We start from the raw sequence: 21,125 nt of genomic DNA on the forward strand, positions 1-21,125 counted from the left end.
CAATAAAATGTTTAATTTACAATTTGTTCACTTTATTGAAAAATCGAGTTCCATGTAATATCATTCATTTGATAATTTTAAACGATCACTCCGAGATGTGGAAGTTCTAATATTTTTAATTAATTCGATAAAGGAAAAGGAAGAAAGAAGTTCGTTCTGTAAAATTGTTTGCTCTTCTAGCATCCAAAGTGCTTTAACTCAGTTTTCTTCTCTTAAATCACGAGAACGAGAAACTAACAAACGAGATAGGATAAAAATGATCTCGCACGCACGTTCCTATACAATTACGTGATCTTGCTTGTTCTTTCTTTCGTTTAGTTATGATTAAACAATTTCAGTACTTTTTACGTTTTCTACGTAGGTATTTGTTTTATTTCTCCATTTCTCTATCTCGAAGAAATAAAATCAAACGGGATTACGTCTAAGGAAAAATTCTTATTTTTAAATTACAACATCGATTTCTTAGATTTGATAGATGCTTTAATATCCTTAATTATTAATAATGTCCATTTGTTTTACTAATTACGAGCTATCAATTTAATCACCTTGTTCAATTTGAACCGCTACGCAAAATCGTAATGAACTGTATTATAAATCAGTTTAAATAAAAGATTTACTTTTATGTTATTATTTAAAATAATAATAATAATAATAATAATAATAATAATAATAATAATATAATAAACCTTGTAAAATTTATATTTTATATTCTTATTCATTTGATGAAAAAGTTTTATAAAAAATACTTTTTTGTTCGATGCCTATTCATTTGGATAATTCTAGCGTGTGGAATAAATAAGGATAATATTAATTATAATAATAAAAATAAGAATAATAATAAATAATTACAATTCGATTCTGTACTGGCTTGAAATACTGTTCGATTAATGCAACGTTATATGAGATTATAAGTACAATACAAAATTACTCCTTTATTTGCCACGAGACTGATAATTATCGAAGTACAAAGGCAAGTCCGTCTTTTAAAATTACTCCTTGCCGTTTCGCTGCCCGCTTGATTTTATACTCCTCTACCAAAGATAAAACTTACTCATTGATCTTAACTCTCTGTAATAGATGTTCCTATTTATCTTAGTTACTTTAAATTTCAAGAGAGTAGGAGTAGCATAAACAATTTTATATCTGAAATAAAAAATAGTTATGGAAATAAACAAATGTAATTCTTAACCATCTCTAATTTTGCATACGAAATGTTCTTTTTATTCTTTTAAGTAGAAAATTATTTTGTATTTTGGTAAAATTTGCCACGGTTGCGTCAGAGTTGCGTCAGGGCTGCATTGGTAAGAAAAGATTTACGTTTTCCAGTGCATTTTTATATATACACGTAAATTTTTAGGATTCCCAAAATATGTCAGGCTGTCCTTAAAAATAAAAGCGGCGTTTTTGATGAAAAGATAATTTGAAGCGAAATATTCATTCCTCAATAAAAAAAATAATACGAAGTTTAAACATACGTTGATTTCGTTGACGAATAAATTGAATTCGGTTACTTTAAAAGCACTAAAACTTTTTCATTTATACAAGTAATCCTGTTTCTACGAATTTACGTGGTAAAATTTCACAAACGAAATGAAAATAATTCCTCGATAAAACGAAAGAATAGAAAATAAGAAATAATAAGATTCAATAAACCATAGAAGATAGTAAAATATACGATGCGTATCCCGAGCGTATCATCGTTTATGTTTGCTTGTTGACTTTCAAACTTGGACGAATCTTCGAAACGCGATAATGCAGAATGCCTATCCGCTTGTCTAAGCGTTAGTCACGATCGTAAAACTATCGCGTAATCACCGAACCGGAATATGCAGAACCGACGTCTATGCACGAAACGTCGATGCTTATCTTTCAAGTGTTATCGAACGTATCCAAGATTATCGTAAGATTTCATGGTGAAGGTAATCCTGACGGCACGAAACAGCGGATGTACGAGTATCTTTTCTATCAAGTTAATGAATAATCGTTATAATGATGCACAAAAAACAATGGAGAGGAAAAGAAGGAAGAAGGATTATTCGAATATCTTCAATTGCTAAGTGAACTTTCATTGATTTTATCGTACAATTTTTTTCCATTATCGTCAGCATTCTCTAATTGCGCGCGTTGGTTATTTTTTATTCAAACGATTTTACATTACAAGGAGCTGTTTTTTCTTTTTCCTCAAAAAAGTGTGCTTTCAATTTGACTAATGTTTTTTTTCAATACTTTCTAAGAAAAAAGGAATGACAGAAAACAGAAAGTTTTATCGATAATGTCGAAGAGTTCGTTGATTGAATTGCTATGTTCACCAGAGCAAATTACATCTAATGAGTTTGCGTCAAGCAGGTAATTAAAGCGCGTGTTTTTTTCTCTCTCTTATTTTTTTTTTTATATCACGGGATACGTAATTTATTTCGATTTCGATGCGTTTTTTCCATCATTGTTCGTAAGCTCATATTAATGATTATTATTATTATTCGTCTAAGAAGGCTGAAAGATTAGTTGAGTATCGTTTCATAAAAAATATCGATGAATCCTTTGTTTTTCCGTGATTAAGCAGATAAGGTTGAGAAGAATAAGCACGAGATCGTAAAATGGAAATACCTTCGAAGGAAACTGTTACTCATCGTTAAACATTTGGTATTATCATTGACAATCTTCAAGAAAAAAGAATCACCAATGAAAAAGGATCTCGTGGAAAAATGATCTATACAAGTAACAGGATGCTGACAAAAATTATGTAAATCAATTAAACATTTTCTTATTATTTTCCTTTTTTTTTGTAATTTTTATCAAACATTAATATCTTATTTGAAAGTGACAAGATAAATTTAAAATAAACGAAAACAAATAAATGAGACATAATATATCTGCGAACAGATAGCAAAATTTTGTATATAGAAAATTATACCTTTTTAAAATGATATCTTTAGACATCTATAACTGAATACTAAAGGTACACCGGTAATCTTGTTAACGTTATTACTTTTGCGCCCTTGGAAAGGGCCAATTGAAAAAGACGGAAAAAGGGATAGGAAGCACTTTAGAAATGATTGCTGTGCAAATATATATATTTGAACTTACCGTTTCGTTTCCCAGATATAACTTTTTTTTTACATGGTTAATGCTTTAATACTTTTTCCTTCTTATTTAGAAGATAGTTATAATAAATTTGAATAGTATGAAATAAATTTTGGTGTATATAAATGTAGAAAAAAAAATTATCTTATCGCACATTTACCTTTTATAATTAAATTGAATAAATATAATAAAGTTCTATATACTTATAGATTGTAATTACTGAATACGTAATACGAGTATAAAGAGTAGGAAACTTTATTAATTGGTAATGTATTATAATATAAATGACGTTAAGATAACTTGCATGAAATATTGAGAAGTTTAAATCGTACAAGTGTTGTAATACCATTGATATCGATTTCGAAGTTGAATATTCGCGTGTCGTTTGCTTCCATTTATATTAATTTTCATTATCTCATTGTTAATGTGAATTTTTAATCGATGAAGTGTACAATAATAAAGTAATTTCCATTTTTAAGATAAAAAAAGGATTTGCAAGTTCGATTATTAAAAAATATTACGACGATTGTTAATGATTAAGTATAATTTTCACTTACTTCTTCGATAGTATGCAAGTATATAGAATTAACTTTGAAATTGATCCCTATATTGTTCTATTTTATTTCGTATTGAAAACACGAATATTTTTTGTGGACTATAATATTTGTATCTATTTGGTGTATTTCTAGTATCATATAATTGGATTAACTTATTAAGAATGTTATCACATATAGTCGCATGTTCTGTTTTCCAATTTTTTCTAATCACAAGTCACAGCCGTTTTTTGTAGTTTCCATTTTGTCAAATTTTTATTGTTGTAAATTCCATAAAGTGGCAAGCTTTACTATCCTGCTATTCAATTTAAAGAATCTTGTTATCGTTTCCTGCGAAAAATATAACGAAGCATGACAGCTATCTTATTATTTTATTTTCTCATTTAAATGCATCGGATTTCTGTCATCAAATCACTTTAATTCTAATTCTTCTTTTTTTTTTTTTCATTCCGATTCTGTCATTCAATCTTTCCAAGTTTTCCTTCTAATTTTCAATATTTACTTGTTAATTTTTTTCTTCTTTTCTTGGCATTAATAACTGAACGAACAAAAGTACTCATGTAAATAAAATACATTGTGCAAATGAGATGCGAAAAAGAGTTCAGGTAATTAAAAATTATAAAAGAATATTACGCGGAAATGATTTTATCGATTCGATAAAAATTATGATGAACATTAAAGAGGAAGTTCGCGAAGCTATTTTGATCCTTTAATTAGCATCTTTCGACAGCATGCTTTAACTTTTTCTACGGTGTATTACACGTTAAAAGAGAAACTTTACTTACTACCTTCCGATGATAGTAGTAACTTCTTTCGAGTTTCTGCATTTTCGCCATGTGCCGCTGTTATCGGTAAACGCTTTCGATAAAAGAATTTTACGATTATAATTAAAAATTAAAAAGTATAACTTAAAAATAATGAGAACAATTTCATAAGATAGTACTCTTGTACGTATTTAATTTTTATCTTACACTTACTACGATATCGGACTTCAATTATGCGTAAAACAAAAGACGGAAAATGTTAAATTTTGTATTGATCATTTAATATATATTTATAATAATATATTTCAAATTTTTCATAAATTTAAAAAATGTATCTACATCGTTGATGAGGTATTTTCTTAAAATTATTTTGCTTTAAATAGTAGTAATATTATTTTATTAGGGAGGTAATGTTTCTCGAATCTAACTTTAATAATGAACGTTTGTTTGATGATATTTTAATGAATCATTCACATCATCTCATTACTCAGCACTTTATTTAATATAATAAATTCTATGAAGAGTAATATCGTAGTCAACGATTATAACAGTGACAGTAATGAAAGTGGCTCAGTTTTTCTTTTTCTTTTTTTGTTGCTTTCCCCTTCTTTTAAAAACCTTCCGCATCTCTTTCTTTGTTTCTTCCTTTCTCTTAGTCGTTTTCTCTTTCTTTTACGGTACACCCTCGTGTATTTTGACTTTAACGCAGGCGCATATAGTAGTAGTAGAAGCACTGCTACTGTTTCTCTCGTTGCCAGACGTATAAGCCAGAATTTATTGAAGACCTTTGCCAGCACGGTACGGCACTCCTGACAACCGGAAAAAAGCCGGAAGTTCCATTGTCGAGCATTGCAACGTTTCCCGCGAAATATGATTTTTGTTCCAACGACTATACGCAACGTGGGCTCGAACAATGCTCACTTGCCACAAGGAACGCGTGATACAAAATTTCAAGGTTTCTTCGAAATCGTTAGAGAGACGATAAAAGAGAAGAGAGGGAGAGAAATAGAAGGGGAGAGAGAGAGAGAGAGAAAGAGAGAGAAGAAAAGAGAGAACGTTACGCAATCACACTTTTATCCTCACCAACTTTCGAACCTGTCCTTTCATATATTTTCTACAAAACACTGACTAACAAAATATTGGAGATGTAAATTCAAGCAGTAGAATCAAAGAAGGAAAGTAGTATAACCCACGAAAAAAATATAAGCATTTCATCTAATACGTCGAATTGAATGCAAATAGAAAATTAGAAATTGTGGTTTCGTTAGAAATTACGGATAACTTTAGAGATAAACGAGTTATAATTTGTTGAGTATAACGTTTCATTAAATAAATATGTAGAACTTATACATACAGTTGCATACAGAAAATGAAATATAGTGTGGGTGACTTCAATTCCATACGATCAAATTTCTCTTTTCTATATCTTACGTTATCTTTTTGGTCTTATTTCCTTATGTAAATATTTATAAACTCACATCTTAAGTATTTATGCTTACTGATATTTTTCTTTATAAAATACGGCTCAGGAAGAATATAATTGTAAGATATGGCTTAACAGATAATAGACAATTCCAAACGTGTATCTATCATAATGATGTCCACTGATTTATATACTAAGACCTTATAAATCATAATAGAAAATATTTTCCGGATTAGATATGAATTAGAAAGTAGAAAAGCACAAAAAAAGAAAGAGAAAATGATAGAGAGCAAGAGAGAGAGAGAGAGAGAGAAAGAGAGGGAGAGCGAAATAGAGAGAAAGAAAAAAGAGAAAAAAGAGAGAAAGAGAGAGTAGTACAACGATCCTGAAACGCACGTAAACGACAGTGATTATCATTCGATTGAATGCCGCGAAATACCCCAGAATGTTCAATCTTAATAATATCGAAATTGTCGGATATATCGATTTAACAGGGAACATGTCAAATTTTCACGAATAGGCGTGCGAGAGGAGGAATAAAGAGGGGACAGGAAATAGAATGGTACGATCGTTAACGATAATCGTGATGTAATAATAATAATCATCCTTGTTTAACTGGAAATAGCAATACTAATTTTCGATAATAGCCATTTTCGTAATTATACCGTGTTATGCGTCGTTGATATGCGAAACACCATCCACGTAAATCGCAAGCGTATAAGGATGCGCGTTAACGTACCTATAAGGATGTACGAGATTCGTTCGTACGTGGTCCATTGCGTGCACGCACACACAAACACACCAACGAACACGCATACATTTACCTATATCTATCTATTTATGTTCTACACCTATGAACATTGCTAACATGCATCTATAGATAGACACTAAATTCATTGCTTACAATTACACGAAATTGCATTTAAATGAGAGAAACGAATGAAAAATGACAGTAAGAAGTTAGAAGACACTTATCGGAACACTTTAAGCTACTCAAAATGTTGTATTTGAAATATATTATTATAAATTGCAAAAAAAAAAAAACAAAAACACAGAAAGATATTGTCTTGTAATCGCATATTTGAAAAGTGAAGTAAATATTTTCGATTTCGTGTAAGTAAAATAAGTTACATATCTATGCGTTTGTATAAACATACAATATTGAAAAAATGTTTGTTTTTACTAATGAATTTATTATCTTATGTAAAAATAATACTTTTGTTAATGAATCAATTGACTCACAATTACTTCCGCGTACATTGTTATAATTATTTAAACGAAATATTTTAACAGAACAAATGATTTTGAAAAATTTCTTTACATGTGCATAAATTCTCATTAAAATGATACAATATTAATGATAGATTAATCGTTATGATCCATCGTTATTATTTCGTTTGACGCCTTTGCCGGGGAATTAAACAACGAAGTGGGAGACGAATATAAAGTGGCGTTCTGTGGTGAGAGGTTCTACAGTTAACGTCTAGTGCGTTTACCGTTCTTAGCTTGAATCGATTTATAGTCCACGCGATATTAACAAGTGTCACGAGTCGGTTGTCTTTAATATCGTGTGACATTCCACCTTGGTATTATTTCCCGATTAAAGATCTGTGTAAGTGTCGTTTATTTAAATTAATTTCTCGTATGAATAGAAAATCAATAGTGAAAGTCATATTACAAAGGAATGAATTTTAATCTTATCGTGAAATAAAAACACATTTTTTTTTCCACGTATAAGCGCGTATTTATATTTTATTCAATGTTATTAAATTTATTTTAAATTAACGATTAAATCATCAAAGGAAACAACTTCATTTTTCAATTATATTCTTATCAACGTAAAAACTTATTTTGTTTTGTTAATTGATTCGCCAATGCTATTGTATTATTCTAAGTAAAGAACAAATTTTCAATTATCTCATAGAAGAAACTTCGATTTATCATCGTGATTGTCGATAAATCTTTTCCTGGTTTTCTTACTAATTACGTTTTGCTTACTATTAATACTTATTTTTAACAAATACTGCGTACTTTCAATAAAATAGTATTCGAATATAATTAAATTTTTTATAAAATAATAGATTTGCATGATAGATAATATTATCAGATAACTGCAAATGGAATAATAATACAGTTTGATAAGGTCGTACAATTTTATTTGCGTTCGATGAGTTTTAATTTTTGATATCTCATAAAATATCAAATTTACACGTATTATTTTTCGCTTTTTTTTCAATTTTTTTGAACCGATAGACGATCTTGATATTTATATTTTATATAAATTTAATTAAATCGGTGATATGATAATTATATTAACGTTCAGAAGTTACTGCTTATTTTTGATAATTAAGCAACACATTTCGATTGTTATTTTAGTTTAACGTGTCACATATAATGTAACGAATAACCCATATAATATCTTATCTATAAACCAGATTGAAATATAATAATTTCAAGATAAGGATTGTGTCTATGGGGATGGTGTGGATTATAAAAAAAAAAGAACTTATACATGTAGCGTTGCAATTCATTTATACATTATTTCTATCTTTTTGTAATAACAATAAGTACAATATCTAGTGTTATTTTGTTAGTTTGCTCGTGAAAAGATAAAATATTCGGACGCAGTGTGAAAAGATCGTTTTTTATGAGAAAATCTTTGGTTTCGCGTTATTCTGGTTGAGTTGCATTTTATATGGCCATGACTCGGATTGTCATGCCTGACGGATATGGACATTAGAAAGAAGTAAAAAACGAAAGATTGCACGAAACCCAAATACTGAAATATCCACCTGTCGATCGATTTAGAATGTGCCCTGCAAATGACTACTCTTTTATAGAACTCTTTATATAGAACATCGATGCTCTTCTTCTTTTGCAACAAAACTGTAAAGTTTAAAGTCCAATCCTTGTTTTGTCAGGTGTACTCTAATAATGATTTTAAATACAAGATCCTTTTCTATCGAGAGGATATAGAAAATAAAATACAATAAAAAGAAAAAAAAAGATTACAACATACTCACACGTTGTCACGTATTTATATGTTGTAATATATTATTTAATTTTCTATTTGCAGCATGTCATACAACCTATCAATAACAGTAGAATGCTCGGAGCCATTCCTCGGGCCGACTCTCGGCCAAAGTTGTCCAGGATCTCAATTTTTGATGTTCATGACGCTCGTGGATACATTCATACGTGCTAAACAAGATATTTCGTTTCTTTGCGAGAGGGTCAAGCCTATTGATACACCTGAATATTTCTATGACTTTATTGTCGTTGGCGGTGAGTATGAGTTACGTATATTAAAAAGAGAGACAAAAAATACCATTATATGATGAAGTGTATCTCGTTTTACCGCTTACTAAAGATAACAAAAAGTTCTCAATTGAGGCCGTTTACCCAGTTATGCCAATATTTACGGTAGAATTAACGAAATATAGTTCCGTTTCTACTTGCGTATGAATTTTTTACCTTTATTCTTTTTTTTGTCTTTCATCAACGATATATTTCCTTCACAATCTAATAAGTCTGCGTGTTCCTTTTTAAGTTTTTCCTTCTCTTTTATTAAATCATTTTACTGTTATGTTACTATTACTGTTATACAATTATGTTACTGTTACAAAACAACTATATATTATACAGGAATAAGTTTACGCAATTTATTATTAATTATAATTGACGGTCGAATTGACAACTTGAATTTATCATTAAAGAACATTAATTTTTTCTTGAAATAATGTAGAAATTATAAACTAATTGTTACTTTTTATAATAAGCAAAAAATCGAAACGATTTCATACAAGACGGGATCGAAAAGTACTAGCAATAATTGAGCCTAGATTGCCGGATATTAGGTATACATCTATTTTGCCTGAAATGAGTCAATTTGTTTCAAACATCATAATTGAAGTTTAAAAAAAAGATTAAATTCTTTATTACATTTAGTACAGACGCCCTTATTTCTATTTCTTTTTCATGATACATGAACTTGACAATTCAGACGATTTTTAATTTTTTGTAATAGACAGAGGCATAACAGTATTTTCGGCTTTATGGTCATAATGTTTGATACGTGTAAAATGACCAATTTTAAAAATGAGCCAATTCGACTCACATCTGTCAAAATAGGTATAGAACATAAAGATTTTTCTAACTAAGGAGTGAGGAGCGAAAGGAATTAGTATTTGTGAATATATTTCATAATTCTATTAAAAAGCGACATATGTTTTTAAAAAACTTACTTAAGTTTTTCTAAATGTATAGCAATAAAGTCATAAATGAGTCAAATAGACTCGCTCCTGCAATATAATATAAAGAAATAAAGTAAGCTAATAAAAAATGTGTCCGTGAACACTGCACTCGAAATAGAACGTTGTCCTAATCTTTTAAATTGCAATCATTTTTACGACACTTCGAGAGGACAAAATGTTCATTTGCTACGGTTCGTAGCATGAAGGACATCTATCTCAACAGTCTATCAAAATACAAACGATCTCTCTTTTAAGTTGACTTTAAAACGATTTCAAATGGATACTAGATTTTCCAGAAAAAAAGTAACTAAAATTAGCATATTTCATAGATAATTATGAACGTTTCGCAAAATGCAGGTAGGTACTAATTCGATCTGTTTACGACCTTCATCGACATTATCGTGCTACTGATGAAGTAAAGAGTAAAGAAATAGAAAATATAAGAAAATTAAAATTATAATGTAAAACCAGTGCATAATTCAATGCCAGACAATCTGTGAGATTTGAGCAGTCGCTTCTTCGTCAAGTTGATGATTATACTTCATTTTATTCACTTCCTATTTTGATTTTTATTATCCAATAACGTAGAGAACGAACACGTGCGATTTGAGTTTAACGTTCTATGTTAATCTAGATTATCGTGAGACTATCTTGCGAATATGAATAAAAAATGCAATAAGGGGCGAATGAGAGGAAAAGAGAAAAAGAGAGAGAGAGAGAGGGAGACAAAGACAGAGAACTAACGCAGCTTGCGGAAGATGTTATCGACCGACCTTAATTATCACCATCGTTCGTCCGTCAGATTGCTATCGTTTCTAAATTACGAATGCATAGATCGTCTCTCTTTTCTTTTCTCTAGAATTACCAGTATTCGTAAAACTCGCCGAATCGGTTAGTGTAATCAACTCGAACTATATAAGAAAAATAATCAAAATACGAAAGTGGTCTCGTGGAATCGTATACTTTATTAGTGATTACGGATATGTGTTCTAATTGGAGGAGAAAGTAAAAGACGCGATATATTTGATGAGCAATTAAGATCAATCGTCCGAGAAACTAGCGAAGCTACTACAATTTTTTGTCCCCTCTCATACCAATGTTAAGTTTCCTTTTACAATAGTCACTGAATACGCTTTAGGAAGTATCCTCTTGCATTTCTTGATTCTTCGCTCAAATGAATTTAATCGTAGTTTCCACGAGCGATACCAAACTATTCGTCCATCTATCTCTTTGATTTCAAAAAATTCTCGAATAATTTGTTCTTTTATTAAAAAACAATTTCAGAGATAATGTTCTTTTGCAAATTTTAACAATTATATAAAAGTTTAATATTTAATAACAAAATACGAGAAAAAGTGAAGTAGATCAAATGAAAGAGATGGTAAAAGACAAAGAATAAAATGAATGACTTCGATAAAGATATTTCTGAACGATTACAAGTCATCTATAAATGTTATCCTCAACGTTATACGTGTTAGTTGATTTAACAATTTTTTCCGATCTAGAAAATGTCTCTTCCTCGTTCATATTTAATCCTTCCCCTTCCGGTATATTTTTATCATGTTTAAAGAATCAAACAGAATAATGTCGAATGGAGCTGCATCAGTTTTAACGATAGCACGATTATTATTATGCCCTAGTGTCGAAATACTGTGTTTATTAACCGGAACTTAACAATAGCTTTTCTTTTCTATTTTTCTTTTTTATTTTAATTCCCATTTCGTATTTCTCTTTTCATTCCATTTCCTTTTGCATCTCTCTTTCTCTTTTTGTCTCTCGATTTGCGCTTGACCATACGATATTAATATATGTATACTGATATTTATTTAGTAGAACGGGGTGATTATTAGGTCGTTAATTTCTGACTCGTTGTTATCGAAACGGGACCTCTCCGCTCTCCCTCTTCTCTCCTCATTTCTCACCTTCTTTCAATCCTCCCGTACTCTGAATCGCCCGATTCGATCGAACAGAATGGTCAGGCCTGTATAAGCTGCGTGCCATGATAGGGGCGACGCGATGCCACGTTCCATTATTGGCTCGTGCACTGTTGGTCGACAGATATAAATTCTCGGAGGTAGCAAAACGCGCACGATGCACCGGTGTAGACGTGCCATTGGATCTAACAGAGAAGGTTTGGCTGAGGGAAACGGGATTGAAAGGGACTTTGCGTAAACTAGGATATCGACTGGTGGATCCGTTCGATCCACCATTGGAGAATCAGAGTGGGGGGGAGGAAGAGAGCTGTTGATAGAACATAATTTAAACAACCCACAGAATTTTACATACTCTCTGCAATTTACATTTTAACTTGGATCAAACGAAAGGAGAGAAAGAGAGATGATAAGCGTGAATGTGTTCGATCGGTACTTGATAACCAATAGAGTTTTCATGGATAGTCAAATATCTCTGAAATATTCACTTTTCACTGTAGATTTTACGTATATATTACGTTCGATTCGTGAATAAATGAGAAATCCTACGAAGAAATGTGCATACATTATCGCGAATTATAATATATGATTCTGTTATAAGAAAATAATGTATACCTGTTATTTCTTAATATCGAAATTATTGAATAAACAGTTTCGAACGCATAATATCACGTGTCGAGTTATTAGAAAAAGTAATGATTCTTATCTTCCAACGTATCTTTGATCCGTTATATTATAATTTCCCTCTCGCATTTTCTCTAGCCTTACAAGGACAAGCAAGAAGTGGAGAACCTTGACCAAGGATCGGAATCGTTAATATGAATACATACACAAACAACCACGAATGCAAACAGTGTATTATATTGATCGAATGTAGCCGACAAAAGGAGTGAAATAATCGTTCTCTTGTATCAAGATATTTTGCACAAAACCTTAAAATCCATTTTAAGAAAAAAAAAAAAAGAAAGATTTAGCTAACTAGATGTTAACAAATCTATATATCAAATCGATCGGTAAGTAACACGTAAAGGTGTGTAAAAAAGTTACATAAAAAATCACCGAGTGTGATCGACACGATGATCGTAAAAGAAGAAAAAAAGAAGAAGAACAAGATCTGAGGATGCATGCATGCATGCATGCATTCGCGTGCACGCGGGATCGTTTATGTCGGACGACGCAGTAGAATGTCGAATAGTAGCTTTCAGCAAATGTACATAACCATCAGCTCATTCGACTCGTACTTTGGTTATGCAAGTCTCCGGTTTTTGCCGGCACGGCACGAACCGTTTTCACCTAGTGGTCTTGTGCTTCCTCGACTCGGCTTCTCATACATTCGTATTAAACACCGATTATGAACGGTGCCAAAGAAAGAAAAAGAGAGAGAGAGAGAGTTTTCAGAGGAAGAAGAAATCTCGAGCAAGAGAGAAAAAACAAGAGCGTGCGTCCAGCCTTATCGCCATAAGAATTAAGAATTTGCCAGAGTGGAACGATGGACGGACGTTTCGTTTCGTATATCACGTACACGATCCACGATCTTTCATTTGAAAGGAACGTACACGTGCGTGAAGAACTAAGAAGAAGAAGAAAAACTAATTTTCCTACGATGGAAATGTCAATCGTATCTATTCAAATTCACGTTTTTCGTCTAAATGGATTATTCAATACTCCTGGATTTTACGACCAATCGTCGAAATGAAACTAGGACGCACTATTTGTCTGCAATAACAAATACTAGGTTCTAATTATTGAAAAATAACTATATTTAGAATACCCATAATATATTTCACAATCGAGAATGAGGAACATAAGATAAGATAAATATAAGTAATAGTTCTTTTTTAAACAGAAATTAGAGTATTTGAAAATATTTAAACAATGGACGATGAAAGTGTTCGTTAAAATATCATATTTAAATGTATTTAAATGTATTTAAATACATTTAAATACAATTAACTTCTATTTAGTTCACATTTCGATAACCGTCCATTAGCCTTGTATAATTCATTCCGATTCCGATTTAACGATATTGAACCATACCACCCATTATCCTTATTAGAAAAACATTAAAGATAGATTGATTTTGCATGATAAAAATAAAAAAGTAACACGGTTAACTCCTTTTCCCTTTTTGTCCTTTAAAGGAAGAGAAATCGGGATAGTTGTTGAAACTAGCAAGGCCAATAACAACGATTCTCTTCCTTCGATCGATTCTTCTATTGTCGCAGGAATAAACGAAGGTTAATTGGTCCAATATTAAATATCTATTTCTTTCTTATTTCTATCAATTAATTATCCTCTAACATAAGACACTTTAGATCGGACACGCGGAGAAGAAAACGATACGAGCAAGTAGGTGAAACGATAGAAACGCGCTTCATTTTCCGCACTATTACGTCCGAAAGCGAAACGAAGTCTAGCACCGGCTTCGATCGGTTCGACAGAAACGAAAAGTAACGTAAAAGTATAATGACGGTAGCTAGTGTAAGTTTCCCTTTCAGGTTCTTACTCCTTCTCTTTCTTTCTTTTTTTCTCTCGTTCTATTTACCTCTGTGTTTGCCTGTCTGTCTTTCACTCGCTCTCCCCTTTCTCTCCCTTTCTCTCTCTCTCTCTCTATGTCTCAATACGTGCCGTACTCAGTCGGCCTCGAAAAGACATCAGGGTCAGTTGAACGATTAATTACTGCAAACAACTTCTATGTGCACGCAAACGTGTCCGCGGACAGGTGGACATGAGTAGATAATCCTTATTTTCTTGCTCGCAATGTTACGAAGAGAAAACAAATCAAGGGGAAAGAAATATGACTAATTCTTCTATTAAGCGAGAATAAATGTCTGGGGTTATAGGTGAGAGAGTGTTTTATTTGCTTACGATAACGTACACGTTTTCGTATAAATTGTGCGTTGGTAACGTTAGTAACGGTTCTTTAGTCCAATGGAAACTAGGACGTCGCTGATAACCAGAAGGGGTAATTTACAAATCTCGAATGTATTAGACAATCGTTCCGATTTCTTGATGGAACTGGGGAGTTCAACGACTGGTTTGCCGAGCTTAAATTAACATTTCTTTTTGAAGGTGCGCACAAAGGTGCGATAGCATACGACGCACGGTTAATCGTAGAGGATTCAACACTCTGAAAACGAACCTCTGCTTGGCCTTTACTTCTGTCCGTATAATTATCTTCTCTTAGTCGGAAACTGAGGGGAAAAGAGGAGAGGAGGGAGATAGACAAAGTGAGATAGAACCTGAATATTCGGATAGACGTTCCTTTGATGTATTCGTCATTAATTATTTCAATTTATCTTTGTCCGAATAAACCGTTGCATGTAATGTTTCTAAATGATTTAGAATTCGAAATACAAACCTAGTGAGTGCACATAGGAAGTAAATAATGTTTCGAAATGCACATGCACGCATTTGATATATGTAGTACCTGCGGTATTACTATAGTTGATAGTTGACCATGGTCAAGGTCTTAAATATTCACTTTCCAATAGACTCTTAATAAACATTTTTTCATATTCGAGCAACTCGATATCGCTAATTACGATTATACGCGCGCACATTAAATCATCGTTGTATAACTTTCAACACGTAGGAATGCAAGAACGCGCACGTCAATTACTTCTGATAACGTTCGAAATGTCGACGAATATAATAGACGAATATAATAATAGGTCAATAGACGCGAAATATATAACGTTTATAAACGAATGAAAGGATGTATCTATTATTCAATACATTAGATTGTTTTATAATAAATTACAAACACCTTTGATACTTTATACTTATATAAGTAAATAATACTAACGGATTTTATTAAACATTCTGACATTATTTATTGATCGATCAAATATGATTGATATACTTTATGTGAATTTAGATACAATGTTCTATATTGTCTTTTGTGTGCCTTTGCGAGAAAAGAAATATTAATTTCTTCGTTCGGAAAGTGTGCACAATCACTTATAGAATACTTTTTAAAAAATAAATTGACTAAATTTCTGATTATTTTTTCTATTAGGTGGATCGGCTGGTGCCGTAGTGGCTTCTAGATTGAGCGACATACCCGAGTGGAAAGTTTTACTTCTCGAAGCAGGTCCTGATGAGCCACCAGGCGCTGACGTTCCCAGTATGGTAGCGATGTTTCTCGGTAAGTTTCACCAGGAAATCTTAATTAACTCGGTAACCTAACTAGATATTTAAAAGTGAAAGGCTGCATATTTATAAAGTAGTTCTGATAACAACAGAAAAAATTACAATCCACAAATGTAAATGTTAAAACTTATCAATTAAGGGGGATGTATATTTCTGCGAACCTGCTCGACAAGTTCCTTTTCATTACTTGCATATGTTAGTCTGTTTTTTTTTAACTTCAAATTAATTAATAATTATTTAATTCTATTTATAGGTAGCGAAATTGATTGGCAATATAGAACTTCCAACGAGAAAAACGCTTGTTTATCCAGTGGTGGGTCGTGCAGTTGGCCACGTGGTAAAAATCTAGGTGGAACTTCGGTGCATAACGGTATGATGTATACTCGTGGACAACCCAAGGATTATGATAATTGGGCTGCCCTTGGAAATAGTGGATGGTCTTGGCAAGAGGTATCTATGCATATCTACAAATAATATTTATTTTAACCGTAAAACATACATTTTTGATCGATTTATATTTAATTTGTTAAAAAGTAAAATGATTAAAATGTAGACAGGTAATTTGAATGAATACTAGTTTATCACATGGAGATTTAAAGACATTTCATGTTATTTTAATTAGAGTGGAAAACCAATTTACTTATTTATTCTTTCGTTATGTGAGAGAAATGAAATCATCGTAACGAATTACCATGCTAAATGGGTATTTTTCTTTCTAACGATAATGATATATCATTTCGCGTGGCTTAATTTTTGATAAAAAATAAAAAAATAATACAATAAAATCTTGAAGTAATATTTGAAAGTACGTCTAGGAATCTTGGGTTAAGGAAACAAACAAAGAAAAATCTTGAGATCAACATTAAATTGTCCGAGACTAATATTTTTCTCATGACTATTTTTATAAGTTTGTAAAGAAAGAACAACAAAGAACAATAAAGTATAGTGAACTATGAGTATTTAAAATGAAAATAGAGAATCGTTTCATAATCGACAACGTGAAGGGGAAGCGTGCGAGAATAATCCACGTAACAATGATCATCATGATGCTCAACGCACTCATGGTACACTTTCTCATATTTTCATCAGGTTTTGCCATACTTTCTGTGCTCGGAAAATAATACGGAAATTGATCGAGTTGGTAATGATTACCATTCCTCCGGTGGTCTATGGACTATCGAAAGATTCCCTTGGAAACCCGAAATTACTCGGGATATTTTGAATGCAGCCAGAGAGAGAGGATATTCGATTACGGAGGATCATAATGGAGCTGAATACATGGGTTTTACTGTAGCTCAGATGGCTAGCAAGGATGGGGTTAGAGTGAGCAGCGCTTCAGCTTTTTTACGTCCAATGCGCAATCGACGTAATCTTCATATTGCCCTAAACGCTACTGCCACCAAGATCATCGTTGAAAATTACAAAGCTGTCGGAGTTCAATATTTTCAAGTAAAAATTGATTATTTTTCGCGAAAGCTATTATTTAAATAATTACTTCGATAAAAATTGATCTTTCTTTCAGAATGGGGTATTTCGCATTGCACGAGCTTCTCGTGAAATCATTGTCTCCGGAGGCGCAGTAAATTCTCCTCAATTATTATTGTTATCTGGAATTGGTCCGAAAGAACATTTACAAGCCGTCAATGTCTCCCTCGTTAAAGATTTACCAGGTGTCGGACACAACTTACAGAATCACGTGTCGTATACTGTTTCTTGGACTATTAATCAACCAAACGTATTTGATTTGAATTGGGCCTCTCTCCTAGAATATGTTGCTTTCCATAAAGGACCAATGTCCTCGACCGGTATGTCCCAAATTACAGGATTTGTATCGTCGAGTTATACTGCTCCGGATGAACCCGATCTTCAGTTTTATTTTGGTGGATATCAAGCAGCTTGTTCAATTACTGGTGAAATAGGAGCACTTATGGATAATCAAGGCCGTAGTATTAGTATATCTCCGACAAATATTCATCCACGTAGTCGAGGTGATCTTCATACTTAAATTTGATATTTTATTAAATAATTATTTGTATCGTGAACATAGAGAAATTGTAATTATTGTTTAATCGATCGACTCGAGTCATTTTTACCATATTTCATTTATATATTTTCAGGAATTCTTCGATTAGCTAATAATAATCCATTTGAAAAGCCGCTTATTTGGGGAAACTATCTGAGCGATCCAATCGATGCCGCTGTTCTGGTTGAAGGCATACAAATCGCATTATCTTTCGCTAATACGTCTGCAATGGCAAAATATAACATGAGTCTCAGTAATAAACCGTTATCTGCGTGTTCTCAACATAAATTTCTCAGTAATGAGTATTGGAATTGTGCGGTTCATCAGGATACAGGTCCTGAAAATCATCAAGCAGGATCTTGCAAGATGGGACCACCGACCGATCCAATGGCTGTAGTGGATTCACAACTTAGAGTTTACGGTATCAAAAATCTACGAGTAGCCGACACATCCATAATGCCGCAGGTGAATTATTACTCATATTCAAAAATTAAGATTATATAAATTATTTCTAAATTATTCATCAAAAATAAATCTTACTAATTATCATTATCATATTGTTTGAAGGTCACTTCCGGTAACACTGGTGCTCCAGCAGTTATGATCGGTGAGAGAGCGGCAGCGTTCATTAAATCCGACTGGGGTGCTGGCGCAACACAATGGTACGGGAAAGCTACAACCTTTAGGAAAAACTTCCAATGGAAAGGCCATTAGTCATCAGCAATTTACAATGTTTCCTAGTTCTCATTCGACGATCGACAGTTCACTGGAATACTTACTATGGGGGATCAAATACATCGACTGGGACCAGGCTATTTGGTAGTAGTAATCTCGCATTCCCGGCACGACTTCTAGTCCATGAAACATCGACTTTCTCAATGCTATGCGACGTCGATGCGCCAATGCGAGGCTAAGAAAAAGACGAAACGGATCCAGCGAGATGCCCGCAGCGAACTGCCGTGAAACCATCTTATTTTCTTTCTTCCTTTCTTATGGCTACGTAGATACTACACCTAATATATATACCAATCAATCGATACAAATGAAACACTAACACACAATCAATTCGAAAAGATACAACGATGTCTCTTACCACTGAAAAGCTGACAAGAAATTTACAAAACTAATTCATTTGCGTTTGGTTCTATCCGGGTGCAACTACTAACACAACAAAAACTAGTTTGAAAATTTATTTCTTTGTCGTTTTATGACATACTTCGACAACGGGGCCTCCAATCTTATTATCTTGACTAATGATTCGTTCAAGAACGGCCGCTCCCATTTGTTTACCGATTAAATATTCTCCAAGAACCAAAAACATGAACCAAAAGACGATGAATTATACGTCTGTAATTATCTTTATTTGCAAAGACGCGTAATTGTCCTTATTGTTTTCCTTTCTTTTTTTTTGATTCTTTGTGTAATTTCATCCTTTAAATTGTTACGTAAGCAGATTATATCTGCTTAGTTCACAGTATATAATATCGCTATTTAATAAGATAACTTACATATTAATATCGACGTAGCGGAAGTTTGACATTCCTTGGCGATTGCCATTATCAGAACCAAAGATTCCGGGAACTAAGGAAATAATAATGTAAAACTAAGTATGTAAAATAGAAAAAAAAAATTATTAGACGGAAGAAGAATATTGATTATCAGGAAGTTAATTGTTAAAGTGTAGATAATCGAAAAAAAATGTAAATAAAAGTGCATCGATTCTTTCAATATAATCATTTTTTGCCTGATAATTAATGCTTTTGTTATTGCCAACTCTGAGGTTTCATTATTTATTCGTATTTTTCAAAACTTTATGTCTTGTGTGCAAACTCGACTAATTCTTGTGTTTATTAAGATACATAACATCAATTATGATCAATGGAATCCTAAAACAACGAGAGTTCATTAGTGAATATCGTATATGTAAGTGATTTAAAATGCGGAAAGTCCCTTGTGTTAAGTACTTCAGAGAAACGACACCAAAAGTGATTATTCTATTCGTATGTCCTGATAATACATACGCAGTATAATATATAACATCGTATAATCACATACGAACGTTTCGGTGAATATATCAGCTGAAATTACAGCTATATAAGTGAGGAACACGCGGTAATCTTGTGTAGTCGACAACACGTCTTTTAAGTAAATCCGGCAGGAAAAATCAACCAATTCAAAATGGTACGTCTTTGTTCACTACGATTTTCTTATTAATTCCTATGACTCTTGATATTCAACATTGTTGAAAAATAGTAATTCTCCGCGTTGCTATTTTCTTACATGACACTTAATTATACATAACACACATAAATATTATATAATTATTAAATACATTACATGCGGGACATATTTTCAACATTCTGATCAGCGCATATATCGCTGATAAATTTTCGTTAGCTCTCGAATTTCTCACGCGATCGGCTGCTATTGCTTTTTATACTGTTTTTTCTTCATAGTGTAATTATAATATATGATATCTTTAACAAAATATGATCTAAAAACAAAAATATGTTTGCTACCGTGTGAGTCCCATTTAACTATTCAATGTTTTCCCTAAATGATTTCACGCATTTTTGGAAATAATCAAGATATCTATATATTCACTGTATACATTTACTTATCATGAGGAAATAATTAAAAGCAATTATTTTAATAATGCCATTTAAAATTGACATTGCAATATTGTACATACGTTGTCCTGGCTTTAATTCGTTGGCTAATGTTAAATTCTGTCTACGTGACAACGGACGACAAAGATTTCATGTAAAAGCTTCTTCTCCGAATAAATTCAATCTTTAAATTAGGATTTGAATAGAATGATTATCGAAGTAATAACAGGTAAAATTATCTATTGATAAATTAAGGAAAACCTTATATAATTCTGTTTGATATGTTTCAACGATTTTAGACGTTGTCAAATTTGGGGGTGGACACCCCTAAT

At 32.1% G+C, this 21,125-nt stretch overlaps 2 protein-coding genes across 4 annotated transcripts in view; one reads left to right on the plus strand and one right to left on the minus strand.

Moving 5' to 3' along the window:
* Positions 1–21,125, minus strand: part of LOC122518803 (nephrin) — a 298,229-nt gene that overhangs the window by 210,354 nt on the left and 66,750 nt on the right. The window lies entirely within an intron of this gene.
* Positions 7,196–19,252, plus strand: LOC122518819 (glucose dehydrogenase [FAD, quinone]-like). Its single transcript, XM_043637937.1, has 9 exons — positions 7,196–7,434; positions 8,899–9,107; positions 16,028–16,156; positions 16,415–16,611; positions 17,251–17,610; positions 17,684–18,149; positions 18,279–18,649; positions 18,752–18,846; positions 18,926–19,252. Exons 2-9 carry the CDS (start codon positions 8,900–8,902, stop codon positions 19,005–19,007), a joined length of 1,908 nt encoding a protein of 635 aa, XP_043493872.1. The 5' UTR covers positions 7,196–7,434; position 8,899; the 3' UTR covers positions 19,008–19,252.

Source organism: Polistes fuscatus, unplaced genomic scaffold (assembly GCF_010416935.1).
Source record: "Polistes fuscatus isolate 324 unplaced genomic scaffold, CU_Pfus_HIC Scaffold1, whole genome shotgun sequence".
Taxonomy (NCBI): domain Eukaryota; kingdom Metazoa; phylum Arthropoda; class Insecta; order Hymenoptera; family Vespidae; genus Polistes; species Polistes fuscatus.

Bases quoted from the DNA above. Each gene is read 5' to 3' on its own strand.
- LOC122518819 (XM_043637937.1), top strand. From the start codon at position 8,900: ATGTCATACAACCTATCAATAACAGTAGAATGCTCGGAGCCATTCCTC. The intron at 16,157-16,414 runs GTAAGTTTCACC...TTCTATTTATAG, and splicing joins TATGGTAGCGATGTTTCTCG to GTAGCGAAATTGATTGGCAA. The intron at 18,150-18,278 runs GTGATCTTCATA...ATATATTTTCAG, and splicing joins TATTCATCCACGTAGTCGAG to GAATTCTTCGATTAGCTAAT.